The sequence below is a fragment of the Haliotis rubra genome, unplaced genomic scaffold, assembly GCF_003918875.1.
Source record: "Haliotis rubra isolate DU_JTF1 unplaced genomic scaffold, ASM391887v1 Scf93, whole genome shotgun sequence".
NCBI classification, from domain to species: Eukaryota; Metazoa; Mollusca; class Gastropoda; order Lepetellida; family Haliotidae; genus Haliotis; species Haliotis rubra.
The window spans coordinates 2,304,501-2,329,180 of record NW_025767668.1 but is presented as its reverse complement, the minus strand read 5'-3'; the positions used below and the strand labels follow the sequence as shown (position 1 = coordinate 2,329,180).

The following is a 24,680-nucleotide window of genomic DNA, read 5'->3' as shown; positions in this document are numbered from 1 at the left end:
TTTAAATGGTATAGTATAGAGGTCAAGAAAACATTGTTTCATATGCAAAATAAGCATCACCCATCATGCAATGTTGTGCATAACCCATACTTATAACCCTGCAAACCATCAAAGACTGAAAAGCAGAACTCAGCTTAGTTTAGTTACTTACATATAATTTACAAGTTCAGTTTTATAGTATATCAGAGGTGATGTTATAGAACATGAAACCTAATACAGAAGCAGTGAGGTATGTATGAAGGGAAAACGATACTTTTATCTGTACGTTTGATCAGTGAAACCTAGAACAGAAGCAATGAGATATGTATGAAGGGAAAACAATACTTTTATCTGTAAGTTTGATCAGTGAAACCTAATACAGAAGCAATGAGGTATGTATGAAGGGAAAACGATACTTTTATCTGCATGTTTGATCAGTGAAACCTAATACAGTAGTATGTATGAAATGTATGAACAGTGAAGGATTAAAATATCTAAAACAGTACCTTAATTACTAGGTGACTTTTTCAACACAAGTACTTGCCATTGGTGGATATCGATGACATTGTTATGTACAGCAATGCCAAGTGGACATCAGGACAAGATAAAAACGTTGGATTAGGGAATCGAACCTTGATCTTGGGAGTAACGGGCTAACGCTTTTAACCACTAATAATAACTCTAGGACATGAACAAGAGGAAACAGAATTGGCTGCTCGCATTTCTCATGAGCTCTGGTCCCTTGAATTGAGGTGAAGCTTTCAAAAAACTGTTTTAATTCTTTGAGAAATAAAAAATTGCTTATTGTTTTTACTGGTTACGATCTCAAAAGATGTCGAAAATTGGTGTCTTGACTAGTATTATGACCAGTGGTCCATGTTTTTTAACTTACTGCGTGAAATGGGAACACGTTTTCTCGGAAACTAATAAAGTTCTGTGTATCTAGGTATACTTGTCAAAGCTGAGTTCGGACCCGTGAAGATTTGGGTTCTACAGAATTGGTCTTCAGTAACCCATGCTTGTCGTAAGAGTCGACTAGCGGGATCGGGTGGTCAGACTCACTGACTCGGTTGACTCTGTCATTGTATCGATCGATGCTCATGCTGTTGATCACTGGATTGTCTGGTTCAGACTTGATTATTTATAGACCGCCGCCATATTGCTGCAATATTGCTGAGTGCGGCGTTAAAAAACAACCAACCAAAGCTGAGTTCGATTATCAATACCGTTTTGTTTGTAATTATTACATTGATGCATGATATTTAACTTAGTGCACTGTGTCTGCAATGGGGACAAGTTATCTAAAAACAAGTCATATGGTAAAATGACTGGATATATTAATCTATGATGTACTTGTCAAGATTGAGTTCTGGCAACTGCGAAGATCGTTGCTCATGATTACTTCATTCATCATTGGATGGTCTGGTCCAGACACGGGCATTTACAGACCGCCATCATATAGAACGAATATTGCCGAGCAGCAACAAATAAACTTCCTGATGGAACAATTTGAGGAAAAACTTGCTTTTGACTGATAAATGTCGTCTGCTCACATGTAAGACATCACACGAACAATATATAACAGCATAGAGTGTGTGTGTCATTAAATACATTGAATGTGTGAGTTATTATGTAGCTTTCTTGGTTGACACATGTCATCATATCCCAGTTGCGTAGATCGATGCTCATGATGTTGATCACTGGATTGTCTGGTCCAGATTCCATTATTTACAGACCGCCGCTGGAATATTGCTGAGTGCGGCGTTAAACAAAAAATATAATAACTTTCTAATTAAACTTTAAAATAGTTAAAAACCAGCCAGTGCCCAATCACATAAATGGGCAAGGAATGTAATTAACAATTTCATCTGCTCTAATATGTTTAAATCATCACATTCTTTCTGAGAAGCATTTCACCTAACTGTGTTGACAGAAGTACTATAAAAGTGGAATTTCTTCCTTAAATCACACCAGTAAATGTTCTGTAGACACTGGCAATAAATTATCATTACATACTTCGTGATGAATATTTTCAATCAACATCGATTAACTATCGTTATTGATCACATAAATAATGGACACATACGGCTGTGGAATTGCAGATAAACTTTGAATCAAAGAGGAACAGTAGGTTGTCTTGATAGACCAGTAGATATAGATTCGGAAGATCGATATAATCGTGATGAAGCACTAATTGTGCTTTGTCCACAATGCACATTGCAAAGATATTGACATGACCCTACTGTGTGTTCACTATGTTTGTGAGTTGCATATGAATGAATATAAACATTTCGGTACTCAGCATAAGCTTCAAAACCCAGCGGTGAGTTTGACAGGAAGGTACACCTTTCATAGTCTCAAGAAATAAGGTTCTTAAGAGCAATTCATCACTAGAAATCACTGCAAATTCTGCAAAGTTGAGCTTTTCGGAAAGGTAACATAACGTCAAAATGTGGCCAACGTTGTGTGTAGCTTTAGTTTGGACAACTGTGGTCAGTGCTGATGGGAGCTGTGGGAAATGTGATGTCCACGCCTTGTCCGGGTTTGAAGACAGGAGAGTGACCGACAATGTGATGTGGACGGACCAGAATACAACCACTCGAGCTGAGTGTGTTGCCCAGTGTGGCAAATATGACCTGTCTGAGATGTGTGGCTACAACCCAAACTCAGGTGTCTGTGTAGCATACAATACAACGTTCACAGACCCGTCAAGTGCCAGCTATAATGTCGACAGTGGATACAGAATGTACTCGTTATGCAAAGGTGAGCTGGACATTGTTGTAAAATACCATCGGTTCACTGTGGTTCACTTGAAACATTCAACTTCAGCTGAATACGATTAAGTGTAGCAACAGCTTAGGCATCACGTATGGAAATGATGGGTTTTTTCTCTCTCTCAGTGAGTGAGTTTGATCTTACGCCACTTTTAGCAATATTCCAGCAATTTCACGGCGAGGGACACCACAAATGGGCTTCACACATTATACCCACGTGGGGTACAATCGAACCCGGGTGTTTGGCGTGACGAGCGAACGCTTTAACCACTAGGCTACCCCACCGCCCCTGTATTTCTCTGTGGAATGGAATCTATGAAATATGATAAGATGTGAGAAAACGATATTGTCCGTTTATATTTTAACATCTATCATGTGAACGAACGTCCATGACGTATTGCTGAAGTAAGGTATCATATTTTTGCACTGTGAACAGCGGTCACATTCAAGAGCAGGTGATGGTGTCTGAACGATATCCCTGGTGTATTCTGGTATTTTCTTGATGAAGTTCTTTCTCATGTAGTATTACATTCTTTCCTTTATGATTTAAAAACAAATTCTTTTGTTTATACATTCCAAGCTTTCAACGAACCCGCCAAGTCGTAGTATGACGAAGACATTCTTTTAAAATGGCCTCTAAGTTATCTAAGACACTGCAAGTCCCTGAGTAGAGATGTACCAGTTTGGGGAGCCCGGAACCTGTGGTCGTGGGTTCGAATCCCAGTTAACCAGAATTATGCTTATATGAAGTTTGTCAAACACTGTACACGTGGTCATGAAGTTCACAGAAGTGGTAAAAGTGGACACGTATCACCTTGGGTTGCCCGCCCCCAGCAAGCTGAAAGGTCGTGGTGCCACTGAAATAGTGTTTCAAGCTATACACGGGATTACACTTTTTCCATCCGGGATTCGACACAAACTGGCGATTTGGTGCCTTATTCTGGGAGTGTGGGTGCGAATTCCATATGAACCCCCAAATTACTTAGTCTACAATTTTTATTTCATTCAGAAAATGGTATGGCACATGTGTTACATCTGACTTCTTTCTAAAGGCTTTGTTACTAAATCTTATTTAACAGTTTCAACTTTCAACGCAGACTATATAAAACGTAAATTCTATTTTAAGCTGAATTGTAATTCTCTAAATAAACTTCCCTCAAACAAAAAGTGTTTTGGGCATATAGAAGATTTTGTTTTTCACCAATTTTATAACCCGGTTTGGTAAATATAGCGATCAACCATCATCATCTGTGCTTTTCGTTTCCGGAGCAGAGCTTTTCAACTATTTCATGTTTCAAGTTAATATCCAGATCTGGGGCGGTGGGGTAGCCTAGTGGTTAATGCGTTCGCTCATCACGCCGAAGACCCGGGTTCGATTCCACACAAGGGTACAATGTGTGAAGCCCATTCATGGTGTCCCCCGCCGTGATATTGTTGGAATATTGCTAAAAGTGGCGTAAAACTACTCATTCACTATTATCCATACTAGTCTAGTGGTACCTTGTGATTATTTGGGGTTTATTGTTTTGGTGCTCTATGATGTCTGACCTATCAGATGAACACTTCAAGTTTGCTGATTTTATTGTACATGCTAGCACAAATATGAGGGTATTTATCAAAATAGTTTGGAATTAATCAGCTGGGAGTGTTCAGTGTGACGCCACTTTATCGATCTTTTGGGGTTTTTTCAGCATCTTCACCACACTTTGGCACGTGCACCTCGACTTGTTCTGGGACGAACGTGGTCTGCAATGACGGCTTTTGTGTGTGTGACATCATGTACTTGAAACTGGGCAGCAGCTGTGTCCAAGGTAAGTATTAAACATACGTAACAGGTCATCATTACATACACACACACACACACACACACACACACACACACACACACACACACACACACACACACACACACACACACACACACACACACATACATACATACATACATACATTTATATAGCGCCGATATCCAGTACAACTGCTCAAAGGCGCTTTGTTTTCCCTCGATCATTGGATGTCCATCACAACGGCATATCGTATTTTCAATCTCAACTCCCTGTGGATCATACAACTCTTGCTGCCTACTAGGCGCACCGAGTTAATGTGGCTTTCCCATCCTTACGAGGTACCCATTCACAGCTGGATGGACACATAGTCACAGTACTTTGTCCAAGTTTACTGCACGTTGCTGTACCCGCATCTAGGTGTTTGCACGTATTCATGTGGCCAGCATCTGGTCATCTACCAACGGAATCGTGGGTTCTTTTAAGTGCACAGGGTTGTGTACTGTGCACTAGGGGTTGTGACAACACTGAAATAGTCTGCACACAAAGTTGACTCCGGGGTTTTTTACACCCGGTCACAGGTGGGCTCGATCCCGGCACATCCAAGCTCGCTGGATTACTAGCCTGGCGCCTTAGCCAGCTCGCCCACCATCATTACGATTGATAACAAGCTAAGGAACCAAAAAATGACAGAGCACGTTCAGCCACCACCCTATCCCTGTTCAAAAACTGATTCTGGAATAGGTGGACACAATCACATTGTGGCGGGGACACCAGAAATGGGCTTCACACATTGTATGTCAAAAACAAATAATAAGGCTTCATCGGCGTTAGGAGTGGGTGGGGTAGCCTAATGGTGCATGACCATTCTTCCTGACACGGTGAGAGGTTACATGATTTTGTCATAAAGTGCCCATAATTCACAGAGATAAATACACTTGCACAACACTCACACAAGCTCTAGGGATACCTGTGGAAACTCGTTTAGGATAAGACAGTAGTTAAATACACTGACAGGCATTCGAGTGCTTGCACAACGGAATACAGTAAACACCGTGAAGATCAGTGCTTGTCGTAAGAGGCGACTAACAGGATCGTGTGGTCACATGTCGTTGCATCCCAATTGCTTAGATGGATGCTCATTCTGTTGATCACGAGATTGTCTGGTCCAGACTCGATTATTTACAGACCGCCGTCATCTAGCTGGAATATTGTTGAGTGCGGTGTTAAATAACAAACCAACGACCATCACCTGGGATACACGAATGTGATGACAAAGATTGAGCTCAGGTCACAATCAGTTGAAGTTGAGCAACGTTGGGCGCGGAGAGTCCTTGGATGGGTAACCGTGTTTAGCCGCTTGACTCCTGTTAGTTTCTAAGACTTCAGTCCTGCCCCACAACGAAGCACATGTGATACATGTGGTCTCACCTTAGGCAAGCGAGTTTGTTCAAAATTGCATCTGTCCACCCAGCAGTAAATTGGGTACCTGGTATGATACGATGGTAGTCTGAATTTGAATCTTGAGCGTCTGACAGGACACCGGTTGTATTCTCCACAGAGAGTGGTCTGTACTCGTTGATCAGGGGTAATATGTCAGCGCTTTGAGCATGCAATGTGCATGGATAAATGCGCAATATAAATTGACTATTATTATCATTGTGTTCACTTATTTAACACGATGCGCTTTTCATTCCAGACTGCGGTGAATCTGGATACGGATCCCGCTTCACCGTCTTTCAGAACAAAGTACTCAATGGCTACAACGACAAAACTGTTTCATCCATTGAAACGATAGAGGCGTGCATGAGTCTGTGTCAGGCGGAAACGGATTTCATTTGTGTGACCGCCGACTATAAGCATACCACGGACACTTGCTATCTGAGCCAAACAGCTTGGAATGATGCACCATCGAGCTCTACTGTAAATAGCACAACATATCACCAGATAATTCGTAATTGTGCATCAAATGCTTCTTGGTCGATGTAAGGTTGTCGAGTATTCCTATAAACTGAGGGCAAAAGAAAAGATTTATCATATGAGATCAATTTCAAAAGTTTGAAATGTCATACGTTGGTGATAAAAACTATTAATTGTACTGGCGATCAATCAGCCCTCAAACAACAATTCTACACGGTTTAATTTATTAAAATATATTTCTATTTAAGACTATTAAATGTTAATTATCAAAATATTGCATAATGTCAAATATATTTCTAGTTTAAAGTTTTAAACATTGATAATCAAAATATTGCATACTGTAAATATGTTTCTATTAAGACTTATATGATATATGAGATATATCTTGTATAGCGGTACAATGATAAAGTATCGAGTCAGTTTTGTTCAAAGCCAATTCGAACGATATGTTGTACTCTGCAGCAAAACGAACAGTGGTAAAAGCATTCGCTCGTCACGCGGTAGACCCTGGTTCGATTCCCCACATGGGTACAATGTGTGAAGCCAATTTCTGGTGTTCCCCGTCATGATATTGCTGGTATATTTCTAAAAGTGGCGTAAAACTAACCTAATTGTCTGGTCAGGGCTCCATCGTACAAGTTGTGCTGGTCGCGTGGCAGGAGTACTGTTGTGTGGCGTCATGCAAGAATTAAATATTTTATTTTAATTTTTATGCAAATTATGTGAGTTGTGGGTGTTAATTATGGGACAGAACATGTTCAGTCTATTCGTGAACATCTGGAATCATCACTGACTTTCGGTGACCTTTCATTTACATTTTCTTCTGTCTTCAACGCCCAATGGAGAATCATTATCAGCTGGTCAATATTTATTAAGGTTTCATGGAGGACATTTGCAAATTGAAACATCAGTGCAAAAATCGATTACCAGTGTTTTCTATCCGGTGCACAATTTACTTGTCTTTTCGTGTGTTAGTGACTGGCGCCACTTTGGGAAGAATTACCTTTTCGCGAACATCTAGTTTCATCCCTGTTTGCAGTGTTTCATAAACGCATGCACATAATGTTGTTAGGGTGGTGGGGTAGTCTAGTGGTTAAAGCGTTCGCTCGCCACGCCGAAGGCCCTGGTTCGATTCCCCACATGGATACAATGTGTGAAGCCCTAAGCATTGGGGATACGATGACCAACCGAGTCAGTGACATCACTAGTTGCCTCAAGCCACCATCATGACTTTCTGGAGATCAGTTCTAACCGGATGAACAGGCTCACTGGAATATATGCTCACATTACATTCACTAAAGAATCTAAATATCCAGTGGCATGAACGAAGAGGCGACTAACGGGATCGGGTGGTCATACTCGCTGACTTGGTGTACACATGTCATATGTCGATAGGGATGTTGTTGATCACTGGACTGTCTGGTCCAGACTTGATTATTTAGTCCGCCGCCATATAAACTAGCGTCCAAAAGAATTCTCAAAATATGTCAATCTGTTCGAAAATAGCTAAAAGCACATCTCTCGAACACAAAATGTTTATTCCCAGTGAACACTTGCACGTGCATTTCGTATTTAGTGAAAAAAACACGAATTTACACGCGTAAAATGGAAAATGTGCACATAGTTCCCCGTATCAAATCAGGGTATAAAGCTGACCAGGTGTATTCACTTTCATCATGTTCATTGATTAACAACCAAGAACATGCCTCGATTAACCGCAGCATGGAGGGAGAGAGCAATCGGTATGCTACAGATGGGAACAAAACAAGAGCATGTGGCTAGGACCATGGATGCTGCAAATCCACCATCGCCAGACTTGTCACACGTCTACGACAGGCTGGCAGTACCGCAGACAGGCCAAGGAGTGGTAGACCGAAGGTCACTGCCCAACAAGGAGACCGGTATTTACGAGTGCTTCACCGATACGTCACTGTGACAACAGCCTTGGACATTCAGTCAGCAGACAGACTGTGGCCAGTCGACTCCGCCATCGTGGTCTCCGTGCCTATCGACCGTTCAAGGGCATGACGTTGACGTGCCAACACCGACAGGCCAGGATGAGATGGACCAGGACTATGCCACACTGGCAGCAGCGAACCTGGTGAAGAGTGCTCTTTAGTGACGAAAGCAGGTTCGAGCTGTTCTGGAAAGTCTGACGGACGAGATCGCCCGTTCTGTCCCCAATTGAGCACCTTTGGGGACGACTAGGACGTCGTATTCAGAAACGCCAAAATCCGCCATTGACGAGGAACGCTTTGGCAGTTGCCCTGCAAGACGAATGGCGTCGGATCCCTAATTGTGACGTCAGAAGACTCACCTACTCAGTTCGACGCCGGGTTCGGGCCTGCATCACAGCTAGGGGTGTCGACACCCGGTATTGAACAATATATGCTGCCCAGAAAGTTGTAACAGCTCCCAATCGATTCTGCTTTGGTGATCGAATACTGCACAATGCACCCCAATGTCATTCATGTGCCATTAGATCACGAGCTGCGTCGTTTCTCTTCTTGTTATCCATAAATACTGTTGCTCAATTATTGCTTTTACAATAAAACTTTTAATGTTGCCATAATTTGATTTTGTTTTGTTTTAGACCAGAAAAATATTTGGTGGCGTTTCTTTTGGCCGCTAGTCCAGCTGAAATATTACTGAGTGCAGCGTCAAACAGCAAACAAATGAAAACAGTGAGTGAGTGAGTGAGTGAGTGAGTTTGGTTTTACGCCGCTTTTAGCAATATTCCAGCAATATCACGGCGGGGGACACCAGAAATTAGCTTCACACATTGTACCCATGTGGGGGAATCGAACCCGGTCTTCGGCGTGACGAGCGAACGCTTTAACCATCAGGCTACCCCACCGCCCCAATGAAAACAGTGACATGAACATAGCGTGTTAACTTTCTGTAACTGAAAGACTGTTGAGGTTGTTGAGAGGCATATAGAAGTTGGTGTTCAAGTATGAGACAAAAATTATGGATGTCAACTTCTTCTTTATTGTATACACAACGTTTCTGGGCTATTCCTTGCACCTTCGTCAGGTGTCAGACAACGTTTCTGGGCTATTCTGTGCCCCTTCGTCAGGTGACACCTTACGAAGGGGCAAGGAATAGCCCAGAAACGTTGTATATACAATAAAGAAGAAGTTGACATCCATAATATTTTGTCTTATGCTTGAAAGACTGTTAAACCGACTTCTTTGTGCAACAGGATCCGAATTAATCTCTGTTTCACAATTATGAACATAATCCCCGATGTAGGCTGTTTAAATGCCAAATCGCCTATGGGTAGCTCCATGCCCCCTGACCGCCATACGGTAAGAAGTTAGACAATTGCTGTTACCTTGCCTGGCAAGGGTGTTATGTAGGAAAAGCAAAGAGAAGTTGTTATCCATAAAGTTTGTCTACATTGTACTTCCCAACTTCTAAAATGCCGCTGAAGACCCGGGTTCGATTCCCCACGTGGGTACAATGTGTGAAGCCCATTTGTGTTGTCCCTCGCCGTGATATTTTTGGAATATTGCTTAAAGCGAAGTATAACTAAACTTACTCACTCTAAAATGTCACTCATAGAAGTTATCGTTTGACTTTCTCTCCATGTGTTGTTCTGGATTAATAAATGCTCACATAGTTAACCACAGGTTAAGATTAGAGTCTAGAGTTGATTTAAGCAAAGCTGTGAACCTATTTGAAGAACAGAAAGTATGTTATGTCATATGTTATGTTTTATCAAAATATTTATTTTAAAGAACAATGCACGAAATATCAAAATTTGTTGTAAGGCTTTGGCTGCTGGGTCAACATGTTGTTGTCCATAACGTTTGTCTATATTGTACTTATTGAAACTGAAGTTTCCTGAACGCTCGCGATTCTATATTGTATTGTCTTGAAATGATTTAGCATTTTACACTGAATACAAACTAGTTTTAATATTAATTTGTGATAATCTGGTCGTTATACTGTCCTTCGCTGACAGGTTTTTAAAAAGTATAAATATATTTATTCTTAGTACATACCTTTTTGTAGTCACGATATGACTGAAATATTGCCGATGTGATGTAACATTTTAACTCACTCACTCCCGAAGGATCGATGAAGGACGTAGATGTGTGTGTGTTATATCATTTCAATTTCTGTTCCCTGGTAATTTTTCGTGATTGATATTTTTTATCTTGTTTCAGTTGTTGAACCAAATGTGAATATATTTGATAATTGGAACTTTATTTCATTTGATTATCTATTTTGTGTAACATGTCTGTATATAATGTAACATCATCATAATTTATGCACCTATGTCAGTAAAATGTATTTTTCCCTTTGTCCTTTCCTGTTTTTGCGGAGACCATGCGTCATTGAAATGATAAGGAATTTTAAACCAATTCGAATAACTGTTATTTTGTTGGGACAAACGACTACAAAACTATTTCCAAAAGTTCAAGGCGAGTTTTCGTTTAGTCATCATCTGTTAATTCCCGGTGTTAGATGTGTACATATGTTTTAGAGAAGGATTGATTTTCGAATGTATTCGTTGAACTAGCGATGCCATAATGGCACACCACAAAGTACAATCTCCACGGTACGATTACCTCCGTCCACGTGAACATCATGTCACAAACAGTGAACAACTCTTTCAATTGTGTCTTCTTCACCAGCAGTGAACGTCATAGAATATACACATTGATCACTAAAATCATTAATTACTTGTTCTGTTATTATTAAATTTGATCTGCTTATACAATGTCTTAATGTCTATTATTGATTATTGACAGAATGGGAATATGTTGTTTTAGATAATCGTTCTGTTTACTATGGAACCAAGGAGAAAATAATGTTTGGAACAATATTGTATTTTACAACTGCTTTTAATACGATATTTACTTGTTCTTAATGAGGTGGTCCATATCAAGCTCAAGTAAATAAGACGTACTGTGTCTTTAGAGCCATTATGGATTACAGATTTAGATTACAGAATGTTGAAATTCTGTATTTACCTATGAATATAAAATCGATGTCCTATATTTGGGTGAAATAACATTAAATACTAAAACTACTTTAAGTCTTCCTCAATGAGGCATTGGTCTTCAGACAATGATTGTGTAGAGATGTCTCTGATAAGATGGCATTCCTGATAAGAAAGAAAATACTGGTCGATGACGGATTATATCGGTGAAAGATAGTAGGCTATGACACGACTATAGTCTGTTTGTAGTGAAAACGTACCGATGAATTTCACTTTAAACAAGAAAGAAAATCAAATAAAGTGAAATTAAGATTGCGAATCCTCATAATTTTACCTTGCCAATTGAACATTTAAATTTTATTCAACTTAGGATAAAAGTTGTTAACAAACGATCATAGATTCAAATCGCTATTGTTGGTTTGTATTACAAGGGGTTAAGTGCAGTAGTTGGAACACTGAAACAAATGCACGTGTGGTACGTGATGAGCGTTAACTTAGACCAACTCTACTTGTTCTCGGTGTTTCATTTAATGTGCACACACCCTTGTAATACAAACCAATATTAACGATTTGAAACTAAGATCATTTGTTAAACAACTTTTATCCTAAGTTGAATAAAATTCTGATATTTAAATGTTCAGTTGGCAAAAGAGGTAAAATATGGGGATTCGCAATTCTTGTTTAAAGTGAAATTCATCGGTACGTTTTCACTGCAAACAGACTATAGAAATTCTTAGCATGAATTACGAAGACTCATCACTATGCGCTTTTTCACAGTCTGTTACTGACAGGGGCGGTGGGGTAGCCTAGTGGTTAATGCGTTCGCTCGTCACGCCGAAGACCCGGGTTCGATTCCCCACATGGGTACAATGTGTGGAGCCCATTTCCGTTATTGCTGGAATATTGCTAAAAACGGCGTAAAACTCACTCACTCGCTGTTACTGGCATTCCTCCATAATGTCGTATATCTTCTATACCTATTTCGTTATTACTTGCGTTCATGAATATACTCAGCGGCAATAGAAACGTCAGTACGAATTCAAAATTGGATAGGCACTGTAATCAAATCATTACAGAAATGGACATAAGAAGCGGATCAAAAACATTTTTGTGTACAATTTCTTGACACATCAATGAATAACTCAGCACAATTCCAAGACATTACGTGAACGTTTGCAGTCTATTCAGACTCTTGACTTCAGTAATTTAGTGTGACAACCACGAGCGGCAATAACTGCAGCACAGCGTCTATGCATGGAGTGCACCAATCGATTGATGAAGGCCATTGGCACCCTGAATCACACTCTGAGAAAGGCCTGGCGCAATAAATCGGCTGTGTTCGGCCTTGGTATGACATTATTCAGTCTCCTCTGAATTTCATCCCAAAGATGTTCAACTGGGTTTAAATCAGGACTAAGGGCTTGCCACTGCATAATGTTGACACCGTTCTGCTGTAGGAAGTCCCGTGTAGCTCTGGCAGTATGGGCCCGGGCGTTATCATGCTGGAAAATGTTGTTCCGGTGACGTGCGAAATGTGGTATGACGTGGGGTCTGAGAGCTTGATCGATGTAGCGCACCGCTGTGATGCCGCCTCCTCTCCCTGGACCAAGGTTCTGGAACACCACAGGACCCACTCTCTGGTTCAGGTCTATTCAACCCCATACCATATGCTTGCACCTCCCCATGAGTCTCTTTTCATAACACATTGGCCACGCTGGCCACGTCGTCGCCATATTCTTGTTCTGCCATCTGCAGTTGATACGCAGTACCGACTCTCATCTGTGAACAGAACAGTTCTCCATTGCCTGTATCGCCAGTTTTGGTGTTGTAGGGCGAACTGTAGACGTTCACGCCGATGAGGAGGGGTGAGGATAGGTCCCCGGTAAGGTCAACGGCAATGGAGGTTCCCGCTGTTAAGACGTCGGCGTACTCTTACGTGTTGATAATAACGCAAGGAACAGAAACTTTGAATAGCAAGCTTGGCAGCTCGGATTTCAAGTTTATGTGTGTCTGTTGCTCCTCTGCTGACCAGCCTCCCCCAGTTGTTTGCCCTTCGCACGCCCCTCCCCAGCCGGTGAGGGACGCATCGGAAGATAACTCGATCTCTGGGTCAGGGGTATAAACAGGGTTTGGTAGCTTCCCTATGTTGTTTATCCACCAATTTAATTCAGGAATAAACAAAGAAGGCATATCAACTCTAGCATCAAAATTCCCTTTATGTATGCCTAAAAGTCTATTCTTCTCAATTTCCATGCGTTTATAGTGTAACCAGTTTGCTTCAAATAAGGCCATTTTAGGCGATACAGGGCGTTATCCTCTTTTTATTCTCAGCCAAGTTAGAGTGGTTAAATATTGGTGTAAATTACTAAAGATGGAACGACAACGATATCCTTATCAATGCTATAATTTATTACAAACTCTTGATGATAATGGTAAGACCAGTTGTAACTGGGTTTCAAATGTTAGATCTTTGCTATTTACTTGTGGGTATTCTTTTGTTTGGATCGCGCAAATCTTTGGCGATGAAGAGTTATTTCTATTTTCATTAAAACAAAGGTTACAAGATATGTATTATCAAACCTGGCACAATAGTATTTCATCTTCATCCTTTTTATGTCTTTATGATTCGATTAAGTCAGCTATAGAACCAGAGAAATATTTAACATCATTAGAAAATAAGGATTTGATAAGAGTCATGTGTAAATTTAGACTTTCCCTACACAATTTTAATGTCAATTTTTCAAGAAGATATAAACAAGACGATATTGTCCTACTTAAATGTGCAAACTGGTGGCAAAATTGGGTTTTATTGAAGATGAATTCCATGTATTATTAGTTTGTGATACATATAAAGATCTGAGAGAGAAATATTTTCCACACATTAAACATGTCCATAAAGACAATATGTTAATGGTAAATTTATTAAACTCTCAAAATCCTCTTGTTATACATGCAGTTGCAACATAGTTAAAACATATATTTATTGCTAGATAACTATTTCAATTTGTGCTCACGTGACATTAAAAATACATTATATATTAACTGTAAAATGGGCCATAAGGCCGTATATTACCGAATAAAGTGTCTGTCTGTCTGACTAAGCACATTTTTATTTCTCAAAGTCAAACAGTTTTGTTTAAAGCTTTACCTCAATTCAAGGGACCAGAGCTCATGAGACATGCAACCCGTGAAGGTCCAGGTTAGAATATTGATCTTCAGTAACCCATGCTTGTCGTAAGAGGCGACTAACGGGATCGAGTGGTCAGGCTCGCTGACTTGGTTGACACATATCATCGTATCCTAGTTGCGTAGATCGATGCTCATGGTGTTGATCACTTGGTTGACTGGTCCAGACTCGATTACTGACAGACCACCGCCATATATCTGGAATATTACTGAGTACGGCGTAAAACTAAACTCACTCACTCACTTACTCTGCTACAGATACCCGTGACTGCGTGCTCACGGATTTAACTTTCCCTGTCAGTACGGAGTCTACGGACACACTGAGTTGATTATCTGTGTTATTCTCTAAAATACCTAAAGATAAGGCTTAAAAATATTGTTGAGCTTTATTTTGAATGTAGAAAATGAAAAACTGTTGAATATCTTTACTTGCAAGATCTTTATGAATATTTCATTATGGCATATGTACATTACTTTTGGGTTGATCCCACTAATGTTTTGCAGGACATTTTTAGTTATGCTAAGTAAATATATAGGTAAAGACTGTTATGTTATTTTATCGCATCCTAATGTGGAGGACATTTTTAGGCGCTATATAAAAGACTGGACAATTATCAATATTAATATAAACCATTTTAAATAAATTGGGGCATTTTGCAGTTTTATGCAAAAGGTAAAGACTGTAATATTTTATCGATCAATAAGAAATTAATTGTTTGGCAAAAGTGTAATACATTCGAATTTAGAAAAGTATAAAACTTTATGGATGAAAACTTCTCTATTTGTTTTTAGATACATTCGATTTTAGAAGAAAAGAAAACATTTATTGATATACATTCGGCATAAAACATGTGGCATAGGCTACAGTTCTTTCTTTTGTTGTTTTATTGCCGATGTGACGTTAAATATTAATTCACTCACTCATTTGTTGTTTCGAGCATATTTCATACAAAAGATTTATCTGATAGCGAACATTTAAACTGTTGCTACTTCAAAGTACACGATTGTCAAGCGAATGCTGACAAAATGAGATGATGCGAGTTACCTCCCTTTTGTTGTTCTCCGTTCACATGAGACAGTAACTTCCGATCGTACGAAAGATGAAAAGTCTGAAAATTCATGAGGTTTGTTCATAATTTTGAGGTTTTAGTGCATTGAAATTCCAAATCATATCAATGTGATCAACATGTAACAGTGAATAGGTTAAAGACAGCTTACTGTCAATATGACCATTGTGTTCGACAGCCGCGAGTGATGTTTGACATCAGTCAGATGATCGGCTGCTAGATATGTTATTGATGCTGTCAGTAGATCTATCTAGCAGCCGACACGTTTCGCTAACTGACTCAGGTTGTGGCTCTCACGCCTTCCCTTCCCCTCGGTCCTGGGCCATGGTTAGTTTTTAGGTAGAGGACAGTCAGTAAGGGGAACTTGGCCTGTGAGAATAGTGCACTTTAATGAAGTAGCTGAGGAAGAAATACGTTTTGTTTACTAGTACAATGCCGCCCGGTAATTCCGCGCACCTAAACACATCGATCGCAACACGGCAACTAACGTCTCTTATTTTTGTGGTTTACGTGACTAAACATGCTGGTATGCATCATATTTACCTAGAAATATAAGTTTTATTGACGACTATAAGATTCTAACGTTGCATTATGCCATACGGTTGACTTTACCGGCGTTCTGACGACATCGCTTGCTGTCCGGTAATTCTGCGCAGCAACTGATCCAGTTGACATCCAGTTGGAGATCCGAAGTATGGAAGCGTATTAGGGCCAGATTATTTTCAAAAATCACTTCATCAATGTAAGGAAGAGTGTTTCATATTAAATCCAATTATGAATAATGAAGAAAAAGGTTTAAAAGTCTGAAGAAAACGAATTTTCATAAAACTGTCAATTTATCTGTCAATTACTGTTATTTACTTACCTTTAGTGATTAAAAGCCAGTCCCTTGTAGAAATTTCAAGCGTAAATGTGGTAGCAGACGATGTATACCTCGATATGGAAGTACGCTATTGCAGCTGCGCAGAATTACCGGACACTCGGAAACACCGGACTCGCTTGTATATTTTTACCAGATTCTTGATTCTGAGCAGCAGAATGTTTGTAAAAATGGGGGTTGAAGTGTTGTGTCACATTCATGAGGTAATCACACTTTTATGACAAGTAGTGCATGACGATGTTAAACAAACATCAACAGTGTACATGACCTGACAGTCGAAACTTATTCAGTCAGTTAGGAAATAAGCCAGTATTTGGGGTAAAAGATATGTATGAACTTTTTGTGATTATCTTTATGGTTTAAATTATAATCTACACAGACTTTCATTCACAACAGATGTTTTCCTTTGGTATTTAATGACAAAACAGCATACTGTGTTGCTATAAATTGTATAAAAATGAGAAAATAAAACCCTGACTTTGAACCTAATTTTGAGATTGCTGTTATCAGAACCATAACATATATTTTTAGGGACTTATAATGTAGATAATAGGATCGATATGTACAATTAGTGTCACCTACTGTCAAACACTTAAGTTCCCAATATATCGCAATATGTATCGCAATAACGGGTACCTTAATCACAGTCTATTGCAACACAATACATACTCTTCAAAAAAAGAAACTTGACATGCTGTTTTGGAGTTTATTCACTGAGTGCATATAACTGATTCAAAAACGACATCATTACTCAAATTTCCAAAACATGATTATCCAGAAAGTGTTTGGTAAAACCTCAGAGGGCTATTAAAGCCACTTGGTCAGAGTGTAAAATGTCAGTATCTGGTGTGACCACCATGAGCATCAATAACAGCTTTGCAGCGGCGGCCCATAGAAGAAAGGAGATGCCAAATGCTGTCTTGAGGAATGTTTTGATAGTCTTGCTGAAGTGCTGCGTGCAGGTCTTGTAGTGTCTGAGGTGGCGGATTACGCTGGCGCAAGCGTCGATCAAGAGTTTCCTTTAGATGTTCAGTGGGGAACAAATCAGGTGATCAAGTAGGCAATGGTAACACTTGAATGTTGTTTTGCTGGAGGAAGTCCTGGCAAACACGTGCAAAGTAAGGTCGAGCATTGTCTTGCTGGATATGTCCACCGTTGACGTTAATGAAAAAAACGATGTGACGTTGCAAAATCTCGTCTCCATAGCTAACCCGATTTAAAGCACCTGCCACATGCACAAGTGCTGTCCGGTCATTATGATGGATATCTGCCCATACCATGACACCTCCAACACCAAATCTATCGACCTGCTGTGCACAGTTATCGGCGTAACGGTCGTTCCAATGTCTGTATACACGTGAAAGTCCATCAGCATGTCTGAGAAGACACCGAAACTCATCTGAGAACAAACTTGCCCTCCATCTTGCCCTCGGCCATCTCACTCATTGTCTGCACCATTTTAGACGTTCAGCCTGGTGATGTTGTGTCAAGACCTTACGTCAAACTGGCTTTCTGGTAAAACAATCCGGCTTCCTATAGCAGTTTGCGCACTGCGATCCAGGGCGGCGGTGGTAACTCTAAGTCAACCTGACCTGGGTCTGTCATTTTCACTCCCAGTATTGTTGTATCGGGTCCATAGGTTTGAAATTGTCTGTCTGGACAAACCGAAGTGCCTTGCCACCTCATGCTGCTATGCCCTTCCTTGTAAATGGCCACTGGCATTGTGTCATTGAGGTTCTGTCAGTCTTGCCGTTCTTTTGTCGTCTAAAGTGGCGTAAAGCAATGCATATGGAGTACGGTTGATGTGGCTTTTTCAGGATGCACATGCATTTCATGAAGGGTGTTCACATTTTCTGACATTAAATTACAAAATGAGAAAAGTTCATCATCTACTAATTTCATTCTCAATAATTCTTTCTTTGTGTAGACAATATTGTGGATAAATTTAAACTGGAAGTCAATCAATTTAGTATCTTTTGTACATCTTCTATATTTTCTAAAAATATCTTGCCATGGAATTGCAATATCAAAGATATTTTGCCATTTTTCACATGTTGAAGGTAGGTTTTCAGTAGTTATAAGTTTATCATAGAAATATATGGATCTCTTTGGTGCTGAAAGTAAATCTATCAGTGATGTGTTAAGATAATGATTATGAACAATCAATAAATTCTTTCTTATAGTATCTTTCATGAAGGGTGTTTTTTAGCGATTCAGTGAGTGATGAGTGTAATGTTACGGGGTTTTTTAACATTTTGTCATCAGCAACCATTCCTCCACATGTTGGGATTCAGGATGGATTGATTTGTGTCAAATATGTTCCTAAAAATCAAATTGTTGCTATGTCAAGTTTCCTTTTTTGAAGAGTATATTTGCCATTACACAGCCCTAGTGGATATACCAGATATGGATCTACACACCACAAATGAATTTCACATGTATTATCATCACCCCCTCACTATCATTTGATCAGTTCCTGTAAGTTTTGTCAGAAGAATATTTGCAAACGCTTTGGTGTTAGCCAGGATTGTGAGTTAAGCAGCATAGCTTTGCATGGGTTGTTGCAGTGTATGAAATAGTGGTGTTCCAATTAATTGAAATAATCGAAGATTGGTCGCAGTGACCAAACGACCAAGCAATCGATCACATTTTCTCGTAATCGAACACAAACAATTCTGGAACTGCTGTTTTAGTCTTTAAAACACTTGACGATGGAACATTTTCGAAGTAGTCGGGGCCTGCAAACTTGTTTAATTCTTAGAAAACTCACTTCACTAACTGAAAAGTCATGACTGAATATTTCTTGAAGACTCCAGAAAGTTTATGGTCATGATATATCAGTCATCACTTTAAAGTAGCGAGTTGCATCATCTTATACATATCTGCAATAACAACCTGGATAGGAAAATCTGAAAAATGATGCTAACCAATTTTTTCGATGATTGTTCGTTGGTAATGAAGCAATCATCAATTGTGAGATTTCAACCAATTCCCAACACTAGTATGAAATAAGGCCCGTCCGACCACCCAAGACGGGTTAGATTCAGACGGAAGGCCTAGATTTACAGCTAGCCAGCCCGATGGTCTGGTAAAAATTTAGACGTTATATACATGAGTCACATCTTGGTGTCTGGTCTTGTAAAATCCATTTTGGACTGGTAACATTTTGAAGTTACCAGCCCTGATGTCTGGCTGGAGTTTTGGCTTATTTCATACACTGATTGTTGGTCTGAATTTTGAAATCACTTACTTAGTGCAACAAACATATATCAGGGTATCCTCCACACTTTTTACACAATGTAACTTCAGACTCCCAGAACACTTATCAGCACACTTAGAGGAGTCTGTGCAGAAGAACAAAAATTGTCCATGACCTTGGAGATAGTTCTTTTAATACAGAGCAGGTCCTAATAATTCCTTATTATTACTTTGTTCTTGTTTCACAGGATCCATGGATTCCATGGGAAGAGATGGTCTCCAGTGGATTTAATTTTGAACATTCTGAATCTCCCAGACCTGCCTGAAACCAAATACTGAGGACAAAAAGGATGGAGGGCATTTGTGTGTGTGGAATATGCAAAAACAGTTTTGGAGACATACAAGAAATGTCCAAACACATCGTAACCCACATACGTTTAAAACAGTGCAAGAAATGTGAAGAATTCCTTCCTGATTTAGCTTGTCCCTTACCTCACTCCTGCAGCTGTCATGCACCACGACTGTTGACAGGTGCTTGTGTGGATGGATCTCAGGAGAGACTTGATCCCGGAGGATGTTTGGCAGGTGCTTGTTTAGATGGACCTCAGGATAGATGTGATTCTGGAGGTCTGTTGGCAGGTGCTTGTGAATACGGCCCTCAGAGTAGACATGATTCTGGAGGATTGTTGGCAGATGATTCAGGAGGAGGACCTTTGGATAAGGAAACGAAGATAAAAGTAGCCAGTCAGATTCCAGAATGTACAGGAGCGAGAGACAAGAATCTTGCAGAGAACAGCCAGATGCATGGAATGACTAATGAAAATCAGGATGGTTTAGAAAAGAATGTGGATCAGGATCTGTTGGGATATATCCTAACAGCCCATCATATGAGTGGTGAGTGGTGTAATATGAAGACACAGAAAGAAGGAAGATCTGAACAAACTGTTATGGATGCAGCAAAGAGTGAAAGGAAGACTGAAGGGAACACCTTAAGAGACAGTCAGGTGGTTGATAGGAATGGCATCAACATTCAAAAGAAGTCGTTCAACGAGGGTATGAGTGAAAGTTGGAAGAATGACAATGGAAAGCAAGATAGCGAAGTAGTTGAGGAGGAAGACCATGGAAAAGACGACAGTTTTGCTTCTTCAGATGTCTCAAGTGGTTCTGAGAATGGAAATGAGCAAGAAGTTGAACACGTAGAGGAAGATCAGAAATATTGCACAAATTCCTCTGATTCTGATGACACAAACACTCATGAAAACAAAGATAAATTGGAAGAGGGAAAAGGTGATGATGCTAAATCTGAGGAGGTTCTCAGGTGTCAATTATGTGATAAGGAGTTTGAGAGTTCAAGAGCCCGTAAAGTGCATCAAGCAACACATCCAGGCGGGTTCGTGTCAGATTGTGATTTGTGCGGCAAGCATTTCAAGAATGGGAGCAACTTGGCCAGGCATATGAGGATGCATCGTGGTGAAAAACCGTACAAGTGCAAAGTTTGTGGTAAAAAGTATGCTGATAGGAAAACTGTAACGATACATGAAAGAGTTCATACTGGAGAGCGGCCACATAAGTGTGAGCAATGTGGTAAAGACTTCAGTAATCCGAAGAGTTACAGGTACCACATAAGACAGCATCTTGGTAAGAGGGTAAAGTGTGGAACTTGTGGAAAGACCTTTGCTTCTTCAGCCAACCTGAGTGTGCACGTGAGAACCCATGGTGATCAGCAGTTTCTGTGTGACATATGTGACAAGGGATTCTACCAGTTAGGCAACCTTCGGAGACATCAGAAGACTCATCAACAAGATGGTGAATCTGACACAGAGATGGTGATGAAGATTAACATGCAGGGAGGGAACTTGACAAAATCTACCCACATTCGGAGACGGGCTAAACATCCTCGAGCAGCAGTTAGACAATCTGTTTGTAAAACTGACGGGCTAGATACATATGGTGAAAGTCAAGCTGGCAAGTCACCTGTGTCACGTCTAAAACAGAAATATGCCAAGAGAAAGATTACTAAAAGTGGAGTGAAACCAGAAGAGTGTGTATTGCAGTGTGATTTGTGTAGTCAGGTTTTCAGTGATTATAGCAGCCTGAAGAATCATATCGAACTCCATGTGAGACCCATATCCGTTAGAACTCGCTCATCTTTGAGATCAGGGTCTGCCAGATCTGTAGACTCCGGTCTCAATTGTGACCTGTGTGGGAAGACCGTCTCAACAATGGTGGAGCTGAGGAGGCACATAGCAGGTCATGTTGGCTCAGAAGAGTTAGATGATGGAGATGAGGAAGGAACTGCCTGCCTAGATGGAGATATTAAAAACAGACCACAAGGGATCCATTTCAAATGCTATTTGTGTGAGAGGACTTTTAAACAAAGACATTTACTGAAACGTCATTTTCGGACACATCGAGAAGAAAAGGGTCAGATTGTTTCATGTGATGTATGTGGGAAAGATATCCTAAGCAAAAGATCTCAAAGGCCACATTTATGTGTGGGATGTGACAGTGGCTCCCAGTGTAGGGATACCAATGCTAAAATGGAGACAGGGAATACTGGTAAAGAGACTGATGAGGCCAATGGAGATAATTCAGATAGTGTTGTTAATGTTAGTGCACTTTTTAGTGACGATAGCTCCAAATCAGATCAAACTAATTCTGGAAGAGATACACATTTGTTGGAAAAGGAAAACAGCAAAAGAAAATACAAAAAAGCTCCCAAAAATAAAGTGTGTGAGATCTGTGGTAAAGCCTACAGTTCTTCCAAGAGACTGAAGTTGCATCGACAAGAACATGACACACCTCCAGAGCCAACATTTACCTGTGAGATGTGTGGGAAGTCTTTCAATCGACTCAGTGGTTTGACACGCCACAAAAAGTCTCACGCTTCACCAAGGCTTTTTCCATGTGAGTATTGCGAAAAGAATTTTAGCTGCAAATCAAAGATGGAAATTCATATCAGGACTCACACTGGTGAGCGCCCTTACAAATGTACAGACTGTGACAAGACGTTCGCCGCCAAGTCAGGGTACCATCAACATCGCCAGCTGCATTTGCTTGGAAAAGTTAGTTGTCAGGTGTGTTCCAAGATTCTTGCCAATCAGTCCTACCTTAAACGGCACATGCGTATTCACACTCAAGAGAAGCCATACAGGTGCAAGCTATGTGGTGAAGCCTTCTACATGTATGGGACATTCCGTAACCATCGCCTTGCCCATCAAGGTATACCTCCCAAAGTCTACACCAAAAAGCAACCAGCGACGTGTGAGGTGTGTGGGAAGTATTTTCTCAGTAAGTATTACCTGATTTCTCACATGCGTCTCCACACAGGTGAGAAACCATTCACCTGTGAGGTATGTGGTCGAGGCTTTGTCCAAGGTCATGGGCTTCGACGTCATCTCCAGTTCCATGAAAAGGAAAAGTCTCGCCCAGAGAAGAAATTTCAGTGTCAAGTGTGCCGCAACTTCTACCCTGACCTGAAGAACCTCCAGCGGCACATGATATACCATAACAGAGAGAGGAACTGCAAGTGCCAGCTTTGTGATAAGGCTTACATCAGACCAAGTCACCTTAAGAGACATATGATAGACACTCATAAAATGAATCCAAAGTCTATGCAGAAGCCTCAGACACTTCCACAGCCGTGTGAACCTGCTCCCCCTCTTCTACAACCTCCCCCTATTCAACAGACCCTTCTTCCTTCTCTTCAACACCTCTCAGCTCCATCTCCCCATCCTTCCGCATCTCCATCTGTCTCTGCTCTTCCTCACACAGCAACTGCTCATGTTCCTCCTCTAGCTCCTCCTCAACCTCCTCAAGCCACATCACTTGTTCCTCCAGCAGGTCTTGGTTGTGCCCCTCAACCTGCACCTCTTCATCCGTCTCAGCAGCAGCAGTATCAACAGTCTCCAAATAATCTGCAAATGCACACTTTAGCTCCAGCCATGTTTAGCTATTACTGAGGCCAACTATATTTTAGTTATCAAAGGTGGTGAAAGCAATGAAATTAAACTGCATCAAGATGTTTACCAATCCATATGAAAAACATTAAATTCTTCTCTTTTAAACTGGAGCAGTGATTGAGAAAATGTCATCTCTCTAAAAATGGCCCAGGCCTCCCCAGGATACTCAGAAGTCAGTCCTTAAATGATAAATTTTTCAATAAAATTACATTTCTTCAAATTTACATACATTACTGAGAACAGTTGACAGTTCTTAATAGTTGAAAATTGGAACACTGGATGTGACAATACTTAAAATGAAAAATACTCAAAGGAATATACTTGTACCATGTGATTTAAACAATATTTTATTTCCATTAATGTTTACATTTTTCATAATACACGACATAACAAAATGGAAATAGGATTAGCAAACAGGCCATATGGCCTTTGTCAATGCTTCTCCGCATATAGTTCGTTATGTGTCTTTCTTCTCATACCGTGGATATGTCAGGATCTGAAAATACATGCTACACATTTCTCAACATTTTGGTGAAGGATGTTATGGTGAAGCTGTAGAGTAGGCTCCTTAGAGTCATTTAGGCTGCCTTTATATTATCACTTTGAAGAGGGTTGCTGTCGTCAAAAGCTCCACAATTCACTTTCGAGAGTTGTCTCCCTTGGGCATGCAAGAAGTCTATGAGTATAATTGTGGGTCATGTCCCAGTTCACACTGATTATGTTTCTTGGTTTGTTAGCTCCATACCCATGTTCAAAGGTTTCACCTAAATGGTAAAAGCATCACTTCAGCTTTCCTGTGAGAATTGCATCACTTCAGCTTTCTTGTGAATTGCATCACTTCAGCTTTCTTGTGAGAATTGCATCACTTCAGCTTTCCTGTGAGACATGCAGCTTTCCTGTGAGAATTGCATCACTTCAGCTTTCTTGTGAGAATTGCATCACTTCAGCTTTCTTGTGTGAATTGCATCACTTTAGC

At 40.3% G+C, this 24,680-nt stretch overlaps 1 protein-coding gene across 1 annotated transcript; it reads left to right on the top strand.

The window, feature by feature from the left end:
- The first annotated feature begins 15,668 nt into the window (after positions 1 to 15,668).
- Positions 15,669 to 23,958, top strand: LOC124264574 (zinc finger protein 845-like). The gene is made up of 2 exons (XM_046699324.1): positions 15,669 to 15,721; positions 19,991 to 23,958. Exon 2 carries the CDS (start codon positions 20,093 to 20,095, stop codon positions 23,702 to 23,704), a length of 3,612 nt encoding a protein of 1,203 aa, XP_046555280.1. The 5' UTR covers positions 15,669 to 15,721; positions 19,991 to 20,092; the 3' UTR covers positions 23,705 to 23,958.
- Positions 23,959 to 24,680: the final 722 nt, after the last annotated feature.

Coding starts and splice junctions, on each gene's coding strand:
- LOC124264574 (XM_046699324.1), top strand. CDS start 20,093: ATGGAGGGCATTTGTGTGTGTGGAATATGCAAAAACAGTTTTGGAGAC.